Raw genomic sequence first — 19,043 nt, 5'->3', positions numbered from 1 at the left:
ATACCGGAGGAAACCGATTAACTTTAAAGCTCTCATTCACAGTTGCCCAGTCTTTCAGAGATATCCAATCCACGGCCAAAGAACGGACACCGTGGTACCGCACGCGACGATGTCGCTTCGACGCGCGTTACGTCCATGTTGTGCCCTCGTGTTTTTCCGTGCATTGATTAATCAACTGCTGTCAATACGACACGATGTGTTACGCGCGAGCGCTTTCCGTCGATAAAGCAGCGCGCGGTGGGCATGGCTGCCCGGCGGGCCAGCCTTCAACCGCGCCGATTTTGGCGACTGACGCAGGGTGTCCGGCTCTTCTGGTCCGCCGATGAATGGGCGAGCCAACCGCGTTACCCGCAGACACAGACGGACAGTCACAGGCAAGACAGTCACAGGCAAGAGAGTCACAGGCAAGACAGCCACAGGCAAGAGAGTCACAGGCAAGACAGCCACAGGCAAGACAGTCACAGGCAAGACAGTCACAGGCAAGAGAGTCACAGGCAAGACAGCCACAGGCAAGAGAGTCACAGGCAAGACAGCCACAGGCAAGACAGTCACAGGCAAGACAGTCACAGGCAAGAGAGTCACAGGCAAGACAGTCACAGGCAAGACAGCCACAGGCAAGACAGTCACAGGCAAGACAGTCACAGGCAAGACAGCCACAGGCAAGACAGTCACAGGCAAGACAGTCACAGGCATTCGGTCTAAGCTGGAATAACCGCGATGAGCTAATGACGATACGGAGGACCTTTGGTGTGTTGTGGTTGTGTGTGTGTTGTGGTTGGGCGTGTGTTGTGGTTTTATTGTGGTCGTGTGTGTGTTGTGGTGTGTTGTGGTTGTGCGTGTGTTGTGGTTGTGCGTGTGTTGTGGTTGTGCGTGTGTTGTGGTTGTGTTGTGTTCGTGGTTGTCCCTGTGTCGTGCGTACAGCGTACATCTGTAATTTGGCGCTCTGGAGGGTGGGGTTCATGGTTCGTGCAGAGGTCATCACCCACCTACGAGATGGCCTGTATGTGGCGGTACAGGAAGTAGGTTCTTTGCCAACATATGCAGATTTTTGGGCGTTTTACCCTCATGTGCGTGTGTGTGTGTTTTTTTCCGCCACATCAACTCCCTACCATAATTCAAAAGAACCCAATAATAAATGGGTCAAATATCGCAGCGGCGGTGGGGGGGGGAGGGTGGTGGGATGGTGCATTGGTTCGCGCACTGCGCTATGAACAGGGCCACCCGAGTTGGATTCCCATGGTTGGACAAATTCGTTCCGAGTGATATCTGAATAGGGTCTGGGCTACGCCCATCACCGGTAGAGGCTGACCAGCGTGACGCATGGCCAAACATGACCCCATGGCCGATACAGAGTGGGGGAGGCCTTCATCCAGCAGTAGATTAATAATGATGTAATATTCATAATTTAAGCTTGTAAACGCGCACAATATGATGTTTTTCTTTCTGCTTACCTGGTCTGGAATTCCTCGCTGGGTTGAGGAGGTGAGAGTCTCTTCCTCTCCAGGTCATCCTCCTCCTCCTGCCGACGACGCAACTCCAGCAGCTCCAGCTGAAGAGGGGACAGCAGAGAGACAGGGTCCCCGAGTCAGAACTCTGCAGGAATGTAATCACTGTGGATGGCATCCTCCGTTTCTACGTGATCCACGAACCCCGCCGGCATGTTTCCAGATTGCAAGCCTTCGGCATCAATCGGAAAAAAAAATGACGTGCATCGATTTTTCCATTAAAGTTGATTCTCATGCTTACACCAGACGCATCGAACCGTGAGAGTATATTTGTGTTGCGTGTGAGCAACTAGCACGCGCAATTGTACGCTATTCCACTTAATTGTGTGGGATTGCGCGCAATTGTGAGATTTGCACGAGACTTAATAGGATTAGCATGGGATTGCACGGGATTGCGCAGGATTTTGCGAGATTGCACAGGATTGTTCGGGATTGCACAGGATTGCTCAGGATTGCTCGGGATTGCACAGGATTGCTCAGGATTGCACGGGATTGCGCGGGATTGCGCGGGATTGCACGGGATTGCACAGGATTGCGCGGGATTGCACGGGATTGCACAGGATTGCACGAGATTGCACGGGATTGCTCAGGATTGCTCGGGATTGCACGGGATTGCACAGGATTGCACGAGATTGTGCGGGATTGCTCAGGATTGCTCGGGATTGCACGGGATTGCTCAGGATTGCACGAGATTGCACGGGATTGCGCAGGATTGCGTGGGATTGCGCACGAGATCGTGAGCGTTTGCGCGAGCTTGAGCGCGCGGTCGCGCACCCACCGTCGTGAGTTTCTGCAGCGCCCCGAAGCGCTCGTCCCAAGTGAGCGCCGACTTGTCGAAGGCCTCGTGCCGCTTGATGAGCTTCTCCACGTCGTCCACGCTGAGGCCAAGCTCGCGGCTCGACAGGTACGGCTCCTGGCTCAGCAGCCACGTCTCGGCCACAGACGCGTCGCGGGCAAACTGGTGCACCTCCAGGACTGGCGTGGCCCACGACGGGACACGCGTTCAACAACGACAGCGACGGCAACAACGGGAATAACGTGACATTAATAAAGAAATCAGAACGACAAGGCCGATTTGCAGCACGCGCAGAATGCATGCGGCGAGTCGCCAACGTGAGCCAGAGGCACGAAGGCATGTTTAAAAACGAGCGGCTTTTACGAACAAAAAATATAAATGCTGGAATACAAAACCCGGTTTACATCAGGAATGTGTTCCCGAAAAGGTGCGAGGACGAATATATCGAAACGACGTCAATTCGAAGCGATTCACGGGGTAGTCAGGTGGTGGAGGCAAAGGCTGAGAGGCGACGGATAACGGGAAAGGACGGACGAGGTTGCCGTCAGCGACGTGAACGTGGGGTCGAGGCAACGCAGGTCGAGTAGCGGGGCTAATGATCAAGTGACGAGGTACTTGCGAAACGATGTCAAAGGGGGAGACGTGAATCGGGGCATCACTGCATTTGTTTGTTCTAGATTTGAAGTTTTCGTGACTGCAAGGATTCATACTCTTTGGTTTTTTCGGTAAAGTCACGTAGGTAAAAAATTAAAATAAATGAAGACAACTAAATTAAATCAAGACGTTTGTGTTGCGCTCGAACGTCGTGATTTAATTTAGTTGTTTTCATTCATATACATTTTTTACCTACGTGACTTTACCGAAAAAACCAAAGAGTATGCATTTGTTTGTATTATCGTGAAGTCGCTTCATAAGGTCAAGACAAATCCTTCACACTCACCATCAGCAGCTGTGATCTACCCACTGCTGGGTGGAGACCCTCCGCCCCAAGCCGTTGCCATCTCTCACGGGAGGGCAATACAAACGTTCCATTTGGCTTCCGCACGCACGTGACCTGAATCCATCTCCGCGGCGGGGACTTCCTGCAAGCTGCCACTTCCTCGTTGGTTTTGACCACCGGTGTCGATTGTGACTCGCATCGTGCCCAGTAACGAAGCCAACTCCCTTTCCCTCATGCTATTGGTCACGTCACGTTCAGCCCTGTGTTCCCCTTCACGCCTCTCACTGTATATCCAAGAGTTCTTAGCGCCAAGGTGGCGAGATGTTCACTACCTCGCCTGGTATGCAGGAGACCGTGGGTTGGATCTCGACCCCGGCGCCTGGATATTTGGAGTTAGTATGTTCTCTCTCCCCGTGGGGGTCACGTGGAATTTTCTCAGGGTCCCTCAGTTTTTTTCCCTACACATTTAGAATCAACGTGCGTTCAGAGTATTTGGCTGCTATAAATTTCCACAAGACGATAAGCCACTTCGTTGAGCTTTCATTTGTGGCCAGGTCCTTTCTAAAAAAGAACTACATAGCTGAATGGGCCTTACCTGCTAAAAAGAAAAATAGTAAAACATAAAAAAATTGTACTGGCAGACGTGAAGAGCAGTGGCACCAACTTTGGGTCACTGAGACAAGCCACGAATAACTCAACAAGGACAAAAATAATCATACGTGACACGTCTCCTTCACACATCTCCACGTCAAATATACAACCATTTCTTACATGATCCATCAGCCGCACGGCCACATCATAGAGAGAGGGGGCCCTTTAGCCCAGCGGTCCCCAACCTTTTTGGCACCAGGGACGGGTTTCGTGGAAGACGATTTTTTCACGGACTGGGGGGGGGGGTCATCATTGGGTCTTTCCCCCTTTTCAAAGAAGCTCTCCAGCGACGTTTTGTTTTTTACTCATTGTGGCTACTAGGGGTTAGCAGCTTGTGGGCTTACCAACACTGTGACTGAGACGAGGGAAAGAGGCGCGGACGGAAGTGGTCAATAATAAAACAATGGGGGCGGGCCACGCACGGACTCACCGCTCTCACCTCCTGCTGCTGTGCGGCCCGGTTCCTAACAGACCGCGGACCGGTACCGGTCCGCGGTCCTGGGGTTGGGGACCCCTGTTTTAGCCTGTTAGATCGGCAGTTTACGAGCATGGAGCCAAGCAAGCCGGACTCGAAACCGGTCCAGAGTCGGCTCGTCTTGAGTCGATGCCGTTGAGTTAATGCACTCCCGGAAGGCCGTGCGGCTGATGGGTCATGTAAGAAATGTCAGGTGAGGATCGTAACCGGAGCGCCGAGGTGACATCGCGACCAACGCGGCGAGCACTTACTGAGCTTGAGCCACTCCCATCGCTCCTCCCACTTGTCAATCATCTCCTTCCTCTTCTCCGTCAGCTCCATCAGTTTCTCACTGATCTGGAGTCACCCAAGGAGGGGTCGGGGGTGGCACGCATTCATGTAGAAAGTTAATTAAGAGACAGCCACGCCCGGCCACCGTTGTCTTCGCATCGCACGAGGTACTCATTTGACACTGGTGTTGGCTGTGAGTGAGAATCGAACTGCGGTCGCTGGGTCCATAGAGCAGCCCACTAACAGCTACAGAGATAAAAAAAACACATAAGCACACAGACACTCATCATCGCTGGCTTAACGAGCACCGGCCCTGGGTGCGGACGAAGCATCTAGCGCCGGAACAGACGCCTCTAGTAGCGATGGGACGGGGGGGGGGGGGGGGGGGGCGCTGGCTCACAGGGGGGTGGCGGAGGATGGGAGGTGGGGGGTGGGGGGCTCACCTCTGCGGAAGCGAAGTGCTGGCGCTGCAGCAGCGCCTGGCCCAACTCGACGCAGGCGGCGAAGCTGTCGTTGCGGGTGTCGATCTCGGCCTTGATGCCCTGGTGGCTGTTCATGAGCAGCTCCACGGACGACACATCCCTGGGAAGGAAGATGGGCACGGCCACCAACGCCACCGGTCACCCATCGCCGTCTCCGTAAATCAGCGTCGTAATTTTCATTGTCGCCATCGGCGTCATCGTCGTCAGATGGAATGTTTATCTCTGGTAAGAAAGTGCTGCCCCCCAAGCATTGATAAAAGGCCACTTCTAGAGATTGCACGAGTAGTTTTGTATCATCTGCTTCCACAGACCATTCTCTAATGCGGGGTGATGCGCCTCCTCTTTAAAGGTTCCAAGTGGATTCTTTATCGCAATTCCACAATCAGGATAAGGATAAAAAAGCAGGATACAATTGAGGAAAGGGACAATAAAATATTGCACAAAACGTAAGACTTGCGATACAGGCCTGTTCAATTGCGAGCCTCCAGCAAAGTAAAAAAAAGTTGGAATGTAAACTATTAACAATATTAATTTCACATGGCAGATTTACAGACCGTGAAGGGACACCACTTAATTCTGGGTAAGAGTGGCACCTTGATGCGACTCAAATTGGCGTGACTCAAATTGAATTGGACCTAAGCTATTGCGCACAACCGTGAAAACCCACGACTCACGATGGAACAATAGCAAACACGCAAACGCGACTGACACTCTCCACAACAAAGTTCCGCACGCTCACACACGCGCGTACGCACGCACGCACAGACACACATGCTCACACACACGCGTACACACGCACGCACAGACACACACGCGTACGCACGCACACACAACAACCACTGCCATTCACCACTAAGTGGTGGTGAAGTCACTATGGCGCTTGTGCCAGGCTATGTGCCCTCACACACGTACAACAAAGACAAAGATCCCCCCCCGTATAGCCTTAACAGACTTTTAGGGCAAGTGCTGTTAGCGAGCACTGATAAAGGCGGCCGTCATGGGACACGAAAGGGGGTGGGTGGCCAGCACCACCACACACGTACACACAAACGCTCACTCGCTCACACACCTGCACACGCGCGCACGCACACACACACGCGCACACACGCGCACGTGCCCGCCTGCCGCACTGACCGGGGGCTCTCCTGCGCGTCGATCTGTCGCCGCACGCCCTCCATCCAGAGCAGGAGGTCGCGCACCATGCGGAAGAAGCGCAGCTTGTCCGCCGTGTCCACGAGGCGCACGCGCCGCTCGCCGCACGCGTCCAGCAGCGCCCGCCACGCCTCCGCCACCTCGCGCTCGCGCCGCGCGATGTCCTCCGCCTTCTCGCCCGCGTACGCCGTCTGCAGCCGCGCCGCGTCCTCCTCGATCTGCTTCACCTGCTCGAGCGCCGAGCCCGGCAAGCGAGCGACGGGGGGGGGGGGCCGAGGGGGAATGGAGAGGAGGGTGGTGGGTGGGGGGGTTAGGAGGATGGAGGTCGTAAGCGGGGTTGGCAGACGGACGGGCCGTGGAGGGCCACAGGCGTGAAGATGGAAGAATGTCTACGCTTAGCACGGGTGGCTGTGTACGGCGAGAAAAAAGTTCAAAGTTCACTCGTACAATGTCAGAGACGCGGAGCCGGCAGCACTGCTCTCCTGCGTTGGAAACCGGCTTTCAGCCACCCGCGATTAAATCTGGGTCTCAAACGTAACGAGTGGATGGTCTCAAGCTGAAGTCGGCCTGCTAGACCCATATAGTCCAGCCCACGGCATCACACACACACACAGGCACAAAGACGAAGATCCTCCCGTATAGTCTTAACGGATTGTCGCGGCTGTTAGCGAGCAGCACCTATGAGAGCTCACTACCAAACCCCTCGGAACACGACGGGGGTGGGGGGTGGCCAGCACCACACCCGCACCAGTGGCGATGTAAACACACCGCACCAGGTACTCATTTGAGGCTGAGTCGACCTCAGGGAGGCCCAGGACCGGTTCAGATAATCGTCACTGAGGTTGGCCGTGAGCGAGAATCGAACTCGGGCTGCCGGGTTCGTAGTGCAGCGCGCTAACTGCTACACCACCGCTCCCCTCACACACACATACACACACGCGCACGCACACACACGCGCACGCACGCACCTGCGAGCCGAGCGTCTGGATGTCGTGCTCGAAGGCGGTGTGCACGCGCTGGAGGCTCTCCACCGAGTGCTGGTCGCGGCCCAGGTCGTCCGACAGCTGCTGGTGCTTCTCGGTGACGCGGCCGAGCACCTCGCGCGCCTGCTGCAGGAAGCGGTGCAGCTCGAACGACGCCGCCAGCACCTGCGGCGGAGGACGGCGGTTGTATAGTTGACGTGTCGCGTCTGATTATTCATGTCCTTGTTGAGTTATTCACGGCTTGGGCCAGTAACTCAAAGTTGGTGCCACTGCTTTTCACGTCTGCCAGTACAATTTATCATATTTAAAAATATATATATTTTTTACAATTTTTTTATTTTTTACATTTTTTTTTATTTTACCAGGTAAGGCCCACTGAGCTGCATAGCCCTCGTTCAGCAGCGCCCTGGCCACAAATGATTGCGCAACAAAATGGCGCTATCATCGTGTGGAAATTTATATCAGCAAAATACTCGTATTTTTAAATGTGGAGGGAAAACCACCATGTACCGGCCCATTTATACTGCTGCAAAAGGCGTTAAACGATGATCGTCTCAGTTCATCTCAGTCCTTTAGCAATCTATTTGCAGAAATATAAACACCCACCGTTCATAACTCCTGAAACTATTTTTATTTTACCAGCTAAGGCCCACTGAGCTATGTAGCTCTTTCTCAAAAGCGACTTGGCCACAAGTGATAACCCAACGAAGTGGCTTGTCACGTGGGAATTTATAGCAGCTAAATACTCTAAGCGCATGTTTCTAAATGTGGAGGGAAAAACCGGAGGACACGGAATAAATTCCACGCAACCAGGGGGAGAGAGAGACACGCAAACTTCATATATACAACAGGCGTCAGGGTCTGAATCGAACCCACGACCTCCTGTATACCAGGCGAGGTAGTCGACGTCTCGCCACCGCGGTGCAAATGTAAGCGCACGGTATCACGGGGAGTGGAGGGAGGGAGCAAGGATGTGTGTGGGCATTTGTTGTTATACCGTTGCTTAGGACAGGCACCAACAGCCCAGATTACCAAGCGCCCAGTAACAAACGGTACTACGTAAGGCACGACAGCCAAAGGTTTGTAGGTGTATTCAACTGAGCGAGGTTACATAAGCACTTGGGAAAAGAGGAGATGGGAGCGAATTCCAAAGTGGAGCAGTGACAAGAAGGAAGCAGACAGAGAAGGGTCGTGACTTGCAGAGTGATGAGTGGGTGAGTGAGTGAGTAGATGGGTGAGTGGGTGAGAGGGTGAGTAGTTGGGTGAGTGAGTGAGTGAGTGAGCGGATGGGTGAGTGGGTGAGAGGGTGAGTAGTTGGGTGAGTGAGTGCCTGAGCGAGTGGGTGAGGAAATGAGTAAATTGTTCAGTGTGTGAGTGAGTTAGGGGGCGTGTTGTTGTGACCTGCAGTGGTTGAACACAGTGTGATAGATGGGACGAAACCGTCAGTGTCTCGTAGCCCGAGTACTCAACATGTTTGGAGGGAATCAACGAGCGAACTTCAAAGGATTAGCAGCCATGGTAGGTGGCAATACAAGAGTGATTGGGAGGCGACTGACCACCGACAATGGGTGAATTAATCCATCACGGCTCAATCGTCCTCACTGCCCTACCACAGCGCATCGTACCTGCGTGCGAGTGTCGATGAGCTCCAGGAGGTCGGCCCACGCCTCGTTGAGGCCGTCCTTCCAATCGGCGATGGAGGCGGCGTCGGGGTGGCCGCCGTCGATCATCTCGTCCACCATCTCGTTGGCGGCCTGCACGCGCTCCTGGCCGATGAGTACCGTGTCGCGTGCGAACACGCGGAAGCGGTCCTGCAGCATCTGCCCCGGGGGGAACACGCGCGCACACACACGCAACGCAACATTATTTTTAACAGGTAAGGCCCACCGAGCTGTACAGCCCTTGTTCAGAAGCGACTTGACTATCACAAATGATAGCCCGACGGAGTGGCTTATCACGTGGAGATTTACAGCGGCCAAATGCTCTGAAGGCGTGACGTCGATTCTAATTGTGGAGGGAGACACCCCGGAGGACCCGGAGAAAAATCCACGCGACCACAGGGAGAGGGGCATGCAAACTCCAAATCAAAAGATAGATGAAGAGTTGGCTGGACGGTGGAGGTTATGTAACCCAGCACTGCGGAGGCAGCGAAGGTTGGTGGATCATTGTGCAAATGTTGTGAAACTCCCTTCTATACATGTGGGCATCCAGGAGGCACCGTGTCCCTGGCTCAGCAGGAGAAGGCGGTACAGCGACTGGAATAATCTGTACGGGAATGAAGTGTTGACCCCCTCACGCGCATGTGTGGGTGAGTGTGCGTGTGTTCGGGGAGCGTTGGCGCAGCTGTAAGCGCGCTGTGCCGCAAACCCAGCGAACCGATTTCGATTCCCGTTCTCGGCTAACAGCCGAGTTTAGTCCTGGGCATACCCTAGGTCGCCTCAGCTTCAAATGAGTACCAGTTGCCGTGTGTAGACTTCGCCACTTGAGAGACAAAGGCAGCCGGGTGTGGTGCTGGCCACCCATCCCCTCGTGTAACCGTGCATGCCTTCATCGGTGCTTGCTAACAGCACTTGCCCCAACAGTTTGTTCAGGCTATACGGGGGGAATCTTTGCCTTTGAGTGCTGACCGCCCACCCCCTCGTGTGCCGTTCCGGCCGTCATGGGTGCTCTCTAACAGCACTTGCCGCAAAAGTCTGTTAAAGCTATACGGGCGATCTTTGCCTTCGCGTGCGTGCGTGCGCTCGCGTGAACGCGCGCGATGGCGGAGCGGTGGGCAAGCCTCACCGTCACGTGGTCGTAGTCCTGGCCGAGCTCGTGCGAGCCGGCCACCACCTCGCGCTCGGCGATCCACTGCTCCAGGTCGTCCACCTCGCGGTTGAGCACGAACAGCTTCTGCCACTCCTCCAGGCGGCCGCGCCGCTCTTCCGCCAGGTCCTTGAGGCCCGCGTACAGCCGGTCCACTTGCGACTGCCGCAGCCCGATTCGCTCGCTGGCCACGCCGACGCCGGAGGGGGGGGGGGCGACGGGAGGATCGCGTCGTCAAAGGGCGCGTCGATTATTCGAGCGGAAAAAAAACAATTGTCTCACCGGATCCCGCGTGCAATTGCGTGTGTGTGCGTGAATAAATGGCGGTGATGTGCCGGCCCCGAGTGTGATTCCCGCTCACGGCCAACACCATTGAGGAATATCTTAACCGGTCCAGGGCCTCCCCTAGGTCGACTCAGCCTCAAATGAGTACCTGCTGCTGTGTGTAAACATCACCACTGGGGGAGGCAAAGGCGGCCGGGCGTGGTGCTGGCCACCCACCCCCTCGTGTGCCGTGCCGGCCTTCATAGGTGCTACTCGCTAACAGCACTTGCCTCAACAGCCTGTTAAGGCTACACGGGGAATCTTTGAATACATAAATATACATTGCCACCGATCGGCGACGCCACTGCACCCCCCTGCGTGCAATGCTGAGGTGGCCGGGTATGTATGTTGAACTTCTTTCTCACCGTACATCGCCATCCATGTGTAGAGACACTGAGAGTAGGAGGCACTCTGTTTATTAACACGGCCTTAACAGTTCACACTTTAGTAACTACGGTTCCCAGTCAGGACAGCTGGCAGGCTGCCTGACTGCCTGACTGACGATGCCGAGACGGTGAATACTCCGGCAGCAGCACGACGGGGACCCCACTCCACACGATGACAGCCCTGAGGTCCCCTCCCGGGGCCCCTCTTATACTGTCACGTGGCCTGCTGGCTCCGCCCCCGGCCACGCCCCCTTCTGGAACCTACCAGCGGGTTCTCGACGTGCCCCTTCCGTGACCCTTCCCCTACATCCCTCTCTGGTCTATCACGTGGCCTGCTGTCAGTCAGGGCTGCTGTAGCTGCAGATCCCCTTCCCTGCCAGCAGCCAACGCTATGCTGCTAAGTCACCAAATCTATATCGCTACACGTGCTAATCGGAGGTGCAGGAGAAGGACAACAAACTAAACACGTGAATCAGTTTTATCAATCTAGATTTAAAACTGCGTTGCTCCAGTGGCTTCCTAATATCGTTCCAGACGGCCGCAGAAGTGCATCTGAAAGCAGGCGATGCAGCAATGGCGAGCCAAAAGCCGCTACTGCTGCAAGGATTACCGGAGTTTGCGTGACTGTTTATGCTCCTTGACGGGAAGTGTTTATCGATTGCGTTACCCACAATGCAATGCTCCGTGAGATCATGAAACGAGTTGTCGACACCGTCTCGGTGGGTGGCGTGCCAGGCTTGTGCCCCCCCCCCCACCCCCTCCCTCCCCCCACCCCCCAACTCCTACCTCTCGGGGTGCCCGTCGGAGATGAGTCTCCGCGAGATCTCCGACAGCTGGTGCACGTTCTCTGCGTAGTCCTCCACGGCCTGCTCCAAGTTCTGGTGCTTCTTGAGCATGGCCACGGCGCTCTGCTCGTCCTGCTCTCTCACACGAGGCACCGCGCGGACGACGGCCCCGGCACGTGAGCCATCTCCTAGCCAGAGGCATCGGGAAGACACCCTCCCTCAGGTGCTCTCAGCATTGCTCAACCACACGTTATGGTGGCAAGATGTTAAAACTAAACCATTTTTATTCCACCAGGTAAGGGCAACTGAGCAGCAGTTCAACCGCCACACAATAGATAGCGGTGGTGGCATCTACGTCTGCAGAACATGAAGAACTAGTGGCATCTACATCTACAGGAAATCATACAACTTAGTGTCCATGCCATACAACATGTTTGGAATCGACAGGAGTAAAGTTGTACTTACGAACAAATGGACTTACAAACAGACCTCTGGAACCTAACTCGTTCGTAAATAGAGGAGACCCTGTAGCTCTTTTTCCGAAGCGACCTGGCCACAAATGATAGCTCAACGAAGTGGCTTATCAAGTTGAAATTCATAGCAGCCAATGAGCTTTCGGTACTCCTCACATGTTACTGGACCTGTCCTGTTGCCTTTTGATGGCGAGACTTAACTACCCATAATGCTTAGGTATGTCATGTGACCTCCTATAATTAGGCTTTTGGAACTCCACAAAGTGTCGCTTTGCAGCCAACCCGGCACAGACACTGCGGTGACATCACTACGGTGTGTGTGAAGCTATTATTATAATTAACTCGCTCCACCCCGATACAGCTGCTTTAATCTCACCACGCAGGCGGACATCAGGATTGCAACAGAGGCTCTTGATGGCACCACTGACACGGCCATTGTGATCCGGCCCCTATAAGCTGCCCCAACTCAATGAAACATTTGACCTTGGGGGTTAAAAAAAAAAAAAACTGCCAAATCTCTCCCCGTCCTCACCTTGGCCTTCTCGTCGCCCATCATGTACAGCTCCTGCTCGCTCATCCACGCCTCCGCCTCGGCCGCGTCGAAGTAGTACTGCTGCGCCTGCAGGGCCTCCTGCAGGCGGCCCTGCCGCCGCTCGGCCTCCGTCGCCAGCCTGGCCCAGAGGTCGCGCAGCGTGCCGATGCGCTCGCGCACCTCGGCCGCGTCGGGCCCGCCGTCCGCCGCCAGCCGCTCCCCGCGCTCGCACACGTCGTGCACCCACGGCTCGTGGCCCTGCATCTCCTTCTGCAGGGTCTGGCGCGTACCGACGGCAACGATGGGGAGGAGAAACGCGCGGTCAGGTACGCCGCTGCGATGTCCCCCCCCCCCCGCCCGCCGACCCATCGAGGAGATACCGGTCAGAGGATCTGACGCGGCAGCGAGCTGGCGTCGCCTTGTCCTGGAGGCACTGGACGGAACTTAGCTGCGTTAGTTTAGTTTGTTGTCCTTCCCCGCACCTCCGATTAGTGAGGTTGGCTACGTACGGTGCGAAAGAGGTTCAGCATACATTCAGATTTATGTATGTACAGTGAATTTATTTCGTAACGTACGTAGCCAACCGCACTAATCGGAGGTGCAATTCCCCAAGAGAGGGGGCGGCTCCTCTCCTCCGTGGGTGGGGATGAAGGAGTCACGTGATTGTGAGCGTGCGAGCCATCGCAGAGAGCGCACAATAGGGTCAGGAACCAGGCCTAGGCCACCACGCTGCTACGAACGTGAACGCCAAAACACAAGTCGGGGGGGATATCGTGGATTCCATTTACGCGCGTGAACTGTGACCTCAACAATTCATCTTGGCCTGTTACAGTCCAGTGGGCTAGGTGAACAGTCAATACGTCACCTTTGCATCGTCCCCCCCCCCCAACCGAGTTTTATCTCCATCGCGTTATCGGCATCGCGTCTTCACGAGCCGGAGAGTCCATCGCGAACGGTGCTTCCCCTTCATGTCAGAGAACGGCCCACGGAAGTGGATGTCACAGAGCTACCTCTGAAATCCCTTCAAGTGAGTCTCTGATCCAGCCAATAGAGGGCAGCACTTTCCCACCTGCTCTGCACATGAAAGTACCGTCCGTCGCATGTCAAAGCAACATTTACTTTTCCCGAGCTGGAATTGAGCCAAATGGAAGTGCAGAATAAAATTTTTGTCATAGAGTCATTGGTGGCCAGGCTGAGACCATCACCTCACTGCACTTGAGAACCTGGTTTAATCACGGGCCTGGATTCAAACCCAGGACTTCACCACTGCCAACTTAGCGCTCTGATCCTCTGACACACCTGTGCCACTTCAAGCAGGCCCTGATTCCAAACCTCCCCGTCGTGTAGGGAGGATGCTTGTTGTGCGTTATCGATGTCACGCGTTACCTGGTTTTTCTTCATGAGCAGCTGCACGGTCTGGAGGTTGTGCCCGTGGTCGGTCGACGACGCCAGGGGCATGTGATCATCTATCCAGAGCTGCGACGGGACGAGGGCGAAAGACGAAGGGGGAAACGTTGCGATGAAAAACCTTCGCCAGAACAACGCCCGCGCTAAGCCCAAAACGAAGCGCCCGGGGGCTCGCTAGTCAGATGAGGAGCTTGGAGAGAGAGAGAGAGAATTATAGTGGAGAGACAGGAAGAGTGAGGAAGACATGGCTCAGAGAACACAGTTAAAATCACAGACATCGTGTTGCTTGTGAAGGAAAGTAAACGGACTAGAAGTCTGAAAAATAAGAATAGGTTTTACCCTTTCTAGCAATACAACAGCTGTTAAGATGTTCACGCACCAAATCGATACACTTTCCAAGGCATAAAGTCTGCATTCACCACACGCACTTGTGGTGAACATGCAAACAAACATGCTCTGATAATATACGTGTTGCCTTCGAAAATTATTGGCCTACACCAGAGACAGCCTTCTTTATGGCCTAATCTCACCACCAGTGTCAGGTCAGAAAACGCCGATAGGGGAACAGCACAAGGACAATACCCTATCAGAGCATTTATAGCTCGGGGTGAGCAGCTACATCATGGAACCTTTTTGCCAGTATCAAAGTATAAAAGATAATAATAGATGTGTACCCTTTCTAGCAATACAACAGGAGTTGTTAAAATGTCCGAACACCAAGTAGAAACCCTTTGCAAGACATCCAACTCTGCATGAGCCACGCGGACTGGAAGTCACTAGAAGGGACGACTGCTCTCAGTGGAGACCACCGATGGGGTGAGAGCCGCAGGGGGGAACACGCGCAAGTGGATGTCCACCCTTGCGGGTGGGGAACTGAAATCGGCTCGCGTGCAGCGGCGGCGAGGAGAGCCGTCGCGCCGCGCGGCTGCGAGAGACGGCGACAGCCGGACGACGGTCGGGGGGGAGAGGGGGGCGATGATTACGGCTCTTCAGCGCCGTACAGTCGTCATTGGCGACGCGGGAGCGTTGGGCACCGTTGCTTCACCTCTGCATAGTCTAGCATCCGTGCATCTGTTTTGCTGGAACAGATGTGTCCACCACCTCGCCTGGCCATCTAACAATGTATTTTTAAGGGGAGACCTTCATCAAGCAGTGGATAGATCATTGCTGACGATGATGATGATGATCGAAAAGCACATACAGTCTGTTCTCCTATAAAGCGGTAGATGGGTACGCAGGCTGAACAAAGACGGAGGGCGTGTGGGTAACGTCTAGAAGCATCCAGCAGCATCCCGCTTTGTGTGATTCTACGCCGAGGCAACCGTACAACTGCTTAATCCCACTTGCACGACCCAGTTCCGTTCACTCGATCGCGTTACATCCAATCCACGTCCACGTTATATATAACAAAAATACGTCCCCTAACACATTCGTCGCTTCACATATCAAATTCGCGTTCTGAAAGCATATCATTTCGAACCGTGAACCCACTCACAATCTCGTCCTCCAAGTCGCGGTTGAACTGGTGGACCTCCTTGGATGCGAGCAGCTTGCCCTTCCGCTGCTGCAGGGGCTGCATGACCTGGTGGAGCCTCACCACCACCACGCGCTCCAGGCCGTCCGCTTCGTCGGAGCCCTGGCCCTCCTGGCGCAGCGCCGACGCCTGCGTCTGCAGCTCCTCCACCTCGCGCTTGCGCACCTCCATCTGGTTCTCGATCATCTGCCGCGGAGGCCCGGAACGACGCGCACCCCACCGCACGCGGTCAGATCGAGCTTCGCGGATTCTCCCTCCCGCCCCAAAGCCGACCCGGCTCGGGTCTTCTTCCTCCGTTCACCCGTCATCGAGCCGAGGTCACACCGCTCGCAAATGAGACTCGTCCGGGTGGGTCACTCGAGTTCTCACCCTAGGTCTAATAAGTGTGCCCGGTTGTTTGGACATACTTCACCATTCTGGTCAGTGCGGGTTGGAAAAGAAAGAAAGGAAAAATAAGTGCGGAGTGGTCTAGCGTCGGGTTCAAATATCACTGGCCGCTGATGTTCGTGCCCGTGGCCAGGAATGTACCCCGGGTTGCCGGTCTCTACCGCACTGGCCTCCTGGTTTGCTGGCTGTGCAATATCCCTTAAGTACCCTGCTGTAGTCGCTCCGTGACAATATTGACGTTTCTGTTTTGTTGTTGCTACTCCTGCTGCGCTCACGCAGCACCGCGGATCTCCCGTGCAATCCGTGTAAACAAATAAAGTAAACTTAAGCAAAAAAGTAAAGAGTGCACCTTGACTTAACTTGATCGGGGAGGATCGCAGGCTGCAGAAACCACTTGCAGAGGAAGCCCTCTAGCAGGCGCTACCTCACAAAGCCGGACCCATACGTTTTGAGTACAGCGATCGATTTCTCTCCGCTTCACGGTGGTTCGGTCACGTGGCGAAATCGGACACCGCGAGAATTACTCGCAGGAGGAGTGAAAGCTTCACCGCTATCCCCGCGCGTGCCGGGCGGGACGGCGTGGACGCGGCCTCCTACAGCCGCGTGAGGTCACCAAGTTAGCCGAGCTAAGCGACGTTGAAGTAAGCGTTTAAAAATAGCACGTTTTTACTTCATCGACTTGGGGTCCCATTATCGGCACCCAAGAATTAAGAGACCCCCCGAGGTAAAACGGACACTGGTTCTCAAGAGCAACAAATGTTGCCCCGGAAATGTCTATAGGCCGACGGAATAAAAAGTTACTTTAATTTATTTCTGCGGTGAAACGGACTGGATGCCGAGCGTAAACATGTATCGGCCGAGGAACTAACTTCGAAAAAAAACATTGCAAATCCATTGCAGAATGGACTGAGACCATCATTAACTCACCCACTACACTTGTTGCCCTTCCCCAGCAGCTCCGATTAGCAGAGTCGGCTACGTACGGTGCGGAGAGAAGTTCAACATACATACATACGTACTTGGGAACCGCTTCACAATCCCATCGGCCGCCTGGATTCCGAACCAAAACCTCGGCCGACGGGGGTGGGGAGAGGGGGGGGGGCGGCCTTACCGAGTCCCTAGCCCCCACCTCGCCCCCACGCATCCACCGCGACGCCCGCATCCACCTTGGTGCTTCTTGAGCAGGATGTTGACGCCGGTGAGGTCCTTCCCGTACTCGTCCGACTGCTGTGTGCGACTCGAGCTCGCCGATCCACTTGTCGAGGTCGGCACAGCTCTGCGTGAACAGCTCCGCCTTGTTGGCGTCGAAGAGGCGCTGCGCCTTGGCCTGCGTGGTAGACTCGAGCTCACGCCACAGCCGCTGCAGCTCGGCGAGCTCCCGGCGCACGACGGGCTCCGTCTCGGGCTTTCTCCGTCACCAGCGCTTCGCCGTCCTGCCGCGCGGGGCAGACAGGGACGGAGGGAGAGAGGCATCCTCCGGGATTAACGGAGCGAGCCAACACCACGACGCGCAGCCGATCTTTGTCTCCCCAGCAAGCGATGTTCACGCACCCGCACCAGGTATGCATTTGAGGCTGAGACGACCTAGGGGAGGCCCGGACCGGTTCAAATATCGTCGCCACTCAATGGCGGAGCCAGGATTTTCAGGTGGGGGGGGGAATCCCTCCAGCAATGAAAATGATAAGAGAGTTGTTAGTAAGCAAGGACTGTCCCCTGCTTTTTATTCGACGCGTGTGCGGCGATGGCGCTGCCATAGATCGAGGGTCGAATTCGAACAGCATTGTGTGATCGGCATCGCACTCACTAAAGGTGAATGACTTCAGGGAAAGTCGCGTACTGTATACGCAACTGCGCACAATTATGTGAGTCACTTATAACTGCTTGCCGTTACTTATTGCTAATTATGACTCAGACTATTGTTCTATATCTCATAGAGTCCCTGGCACGTAATAATATTCTACACAGTGGCAGTGGGGGTCGCAAAATGCCGCTTTATTACTAATAAACCCCAATAATCCGATCGAACTTAGGGATTTCGATGGGATCATTGGGAGGGCACGTGCCACCCCCCCCCCCAAGCACCAACACTACCGCTCGCACACAGGTGAACGCGCACTCGCGAGCACACACGGACGAGCGCACGCGGCGCACGAACCTTCTTGATCTTCTCCAGCCACTCCTTGTTGGAGGCCAGCTCCGCCATGAATGCCTGGTGCTTGAGCCACTTGGAGTGGAGGTTCCTGGCCTCGTCGTACGACGTGTCCTGCGCCGTCAGCATCTTCTCGTTCACCCAGCACGTCAGCTGTGGCCACGACCACGCACACGCACACCGGAGCAGCGGGGTGAGTGGGCGGCGGGTCGGAGGCGGGGGGGAAGAGGAGGCGAGTGGAAGAGCTGGTGAGTGGGTGATGTGAGTGAGTGAGTAGGGGATGTGAGTGAGTGGGCGATGTGAGTGAGTAGGGGATGTGAGTGAGTGGGTGAGTGAGTAGGTGAGTGGGTGAGTAAGGGGGTGAGTGGATGAGTGAGTGGGTGAGTGGACAATGTGAGCGAGTGGGTGAGTGAGTAGGTGAGTGGGTGAGTAAGTGGGTGAGTGGATGAGTGGGTGAGTGAGTGGGTGAGTGGACAATGTGAGTGAGTAGGTGAGTGGATGAGTAAGTGGGTGAGTGGATGAGTGGGTGAGTGAGTGGGTGAGTGGACAATGTGAGTGAATAGGTGAATGGGTGAGTACGTCAGTGCGTGATTGAGTGAGTGAGTGCGTGGGTAGATGAGTGAGTGAGTGGGTGAGTAGGTGAGTGGGAGGGAGAGTGGGTGATGTGAGTGAATGGGTGACTCCTTGAGTGAGTAGGTTTGTAAGTGAGTTCGTTGGGTGGGATAGTGGATGAGTAAATGAGCGAGCGAGCGAGCGAGTTACCAAACAAGGGGCTTCTCCTGCCCAAATCTCACCTCGCGGCACTCCTGAAGGAACTTCTGGAGGTCCCTGTTGTCCCTGAGCCTCACCAGGACGTCCCCAGCCACCTCGCGGTTCCTCCTCGCCCTGAGAACCAACGCCGGGCATTCATCAGACATCAATCGTCAAAAGTGATCTCATCATCATCATCACCACCGTCGTCGTTGTCGTCAAGAGTCATTCGGGACCTCGGATCAGGTGATGGTGGC

The 19,043-nt window shown here is 55.0% G+C and overlaps 1 protein-coding gene across 1 annotated transcript in view; it reads right to left on the bottom strand.

Moving 5' to 3' along the window:
- LOC133342168 (spectrin beta chain, non-erythrocytic 1-like) overlaps positions 1-19,043 on the bottom strand; it is a 35,279-nt gene that overhangs the window by 14,237 nt on the left and 1,999 nt on the right. Inside the window, exons 3-17 of the mRNA XM_061551136.1 lie at positions 18,831-18,921; positions 18,043-18,189; positions 17,058-17,320; positions 15,462-15,689; positions 13,946-14,035; positions 12,560-12,838; positions 11,556-11,686; positions 10,039-10,243; positions 8,880-9,074; positions 7,240-7,419; positions 6,254-6,498; positions 5,081-5,219; positions 4,619-4,703; positions 2,284-2,480; positions 1,452-1,549 (exon numbers count right to left, since the gene is read on the bottom strand). Coding sequence (XP_061407120.1) covers positions 1,452-1,549; positions 2,284-2,480; positions 4,619-4,703; positions 5,081-5,219; positions 6,254-6,498; positions 7,240-7,419; positions 8,880-9,074; positions 10,039-10,243; positions 11,556-11,686; positions 12,560-12,838; positions 13,946-14,035; positions 15,462-15,689; positions 17,058-17,320; positions 18,043-18,189; positions 18,831-18,921 — 2,573 coding nt within the window. The remainder of the gene's footprint in view (positions 1-1,451; positions 1,550-2,283; positions 2,481-4,618; positions 4,704-5,080; positions 5,220-6,253; positions 6,499-7,239; positions 7,420-8,879; positions 9,075-10,038; positions 10,244-11,555; positions 11,687-12,559; positions 12,839-13,945; positions 14,036-15,461; positions 15,690-17,057; positions 17,321-18,042; positions 18,190-18,830; positions 18,922-19,043) is intronic.

Source organism: Lethenteron reissneri, chromosome 14 (assembly GCF_015708825.2).
Source record: "Lethenteron reissneri isolate LAM-NWPU_2019-01 chromosome 14, ASM1570882v1, whole genome shotgun sequence".
Taxonomy (NCBI): domain Eukaryota; kingdom Metazoa; phylum Chordata; class Hyperoartia; order Petromyzontiformes; family Petromyzontidae; genus Lethenteron; species Lethenteron reissneri.
Note: the sequence above shows the minus strand (reverse complement) of the source record. Positions and strands in the feature narration are given on the sequence as shown.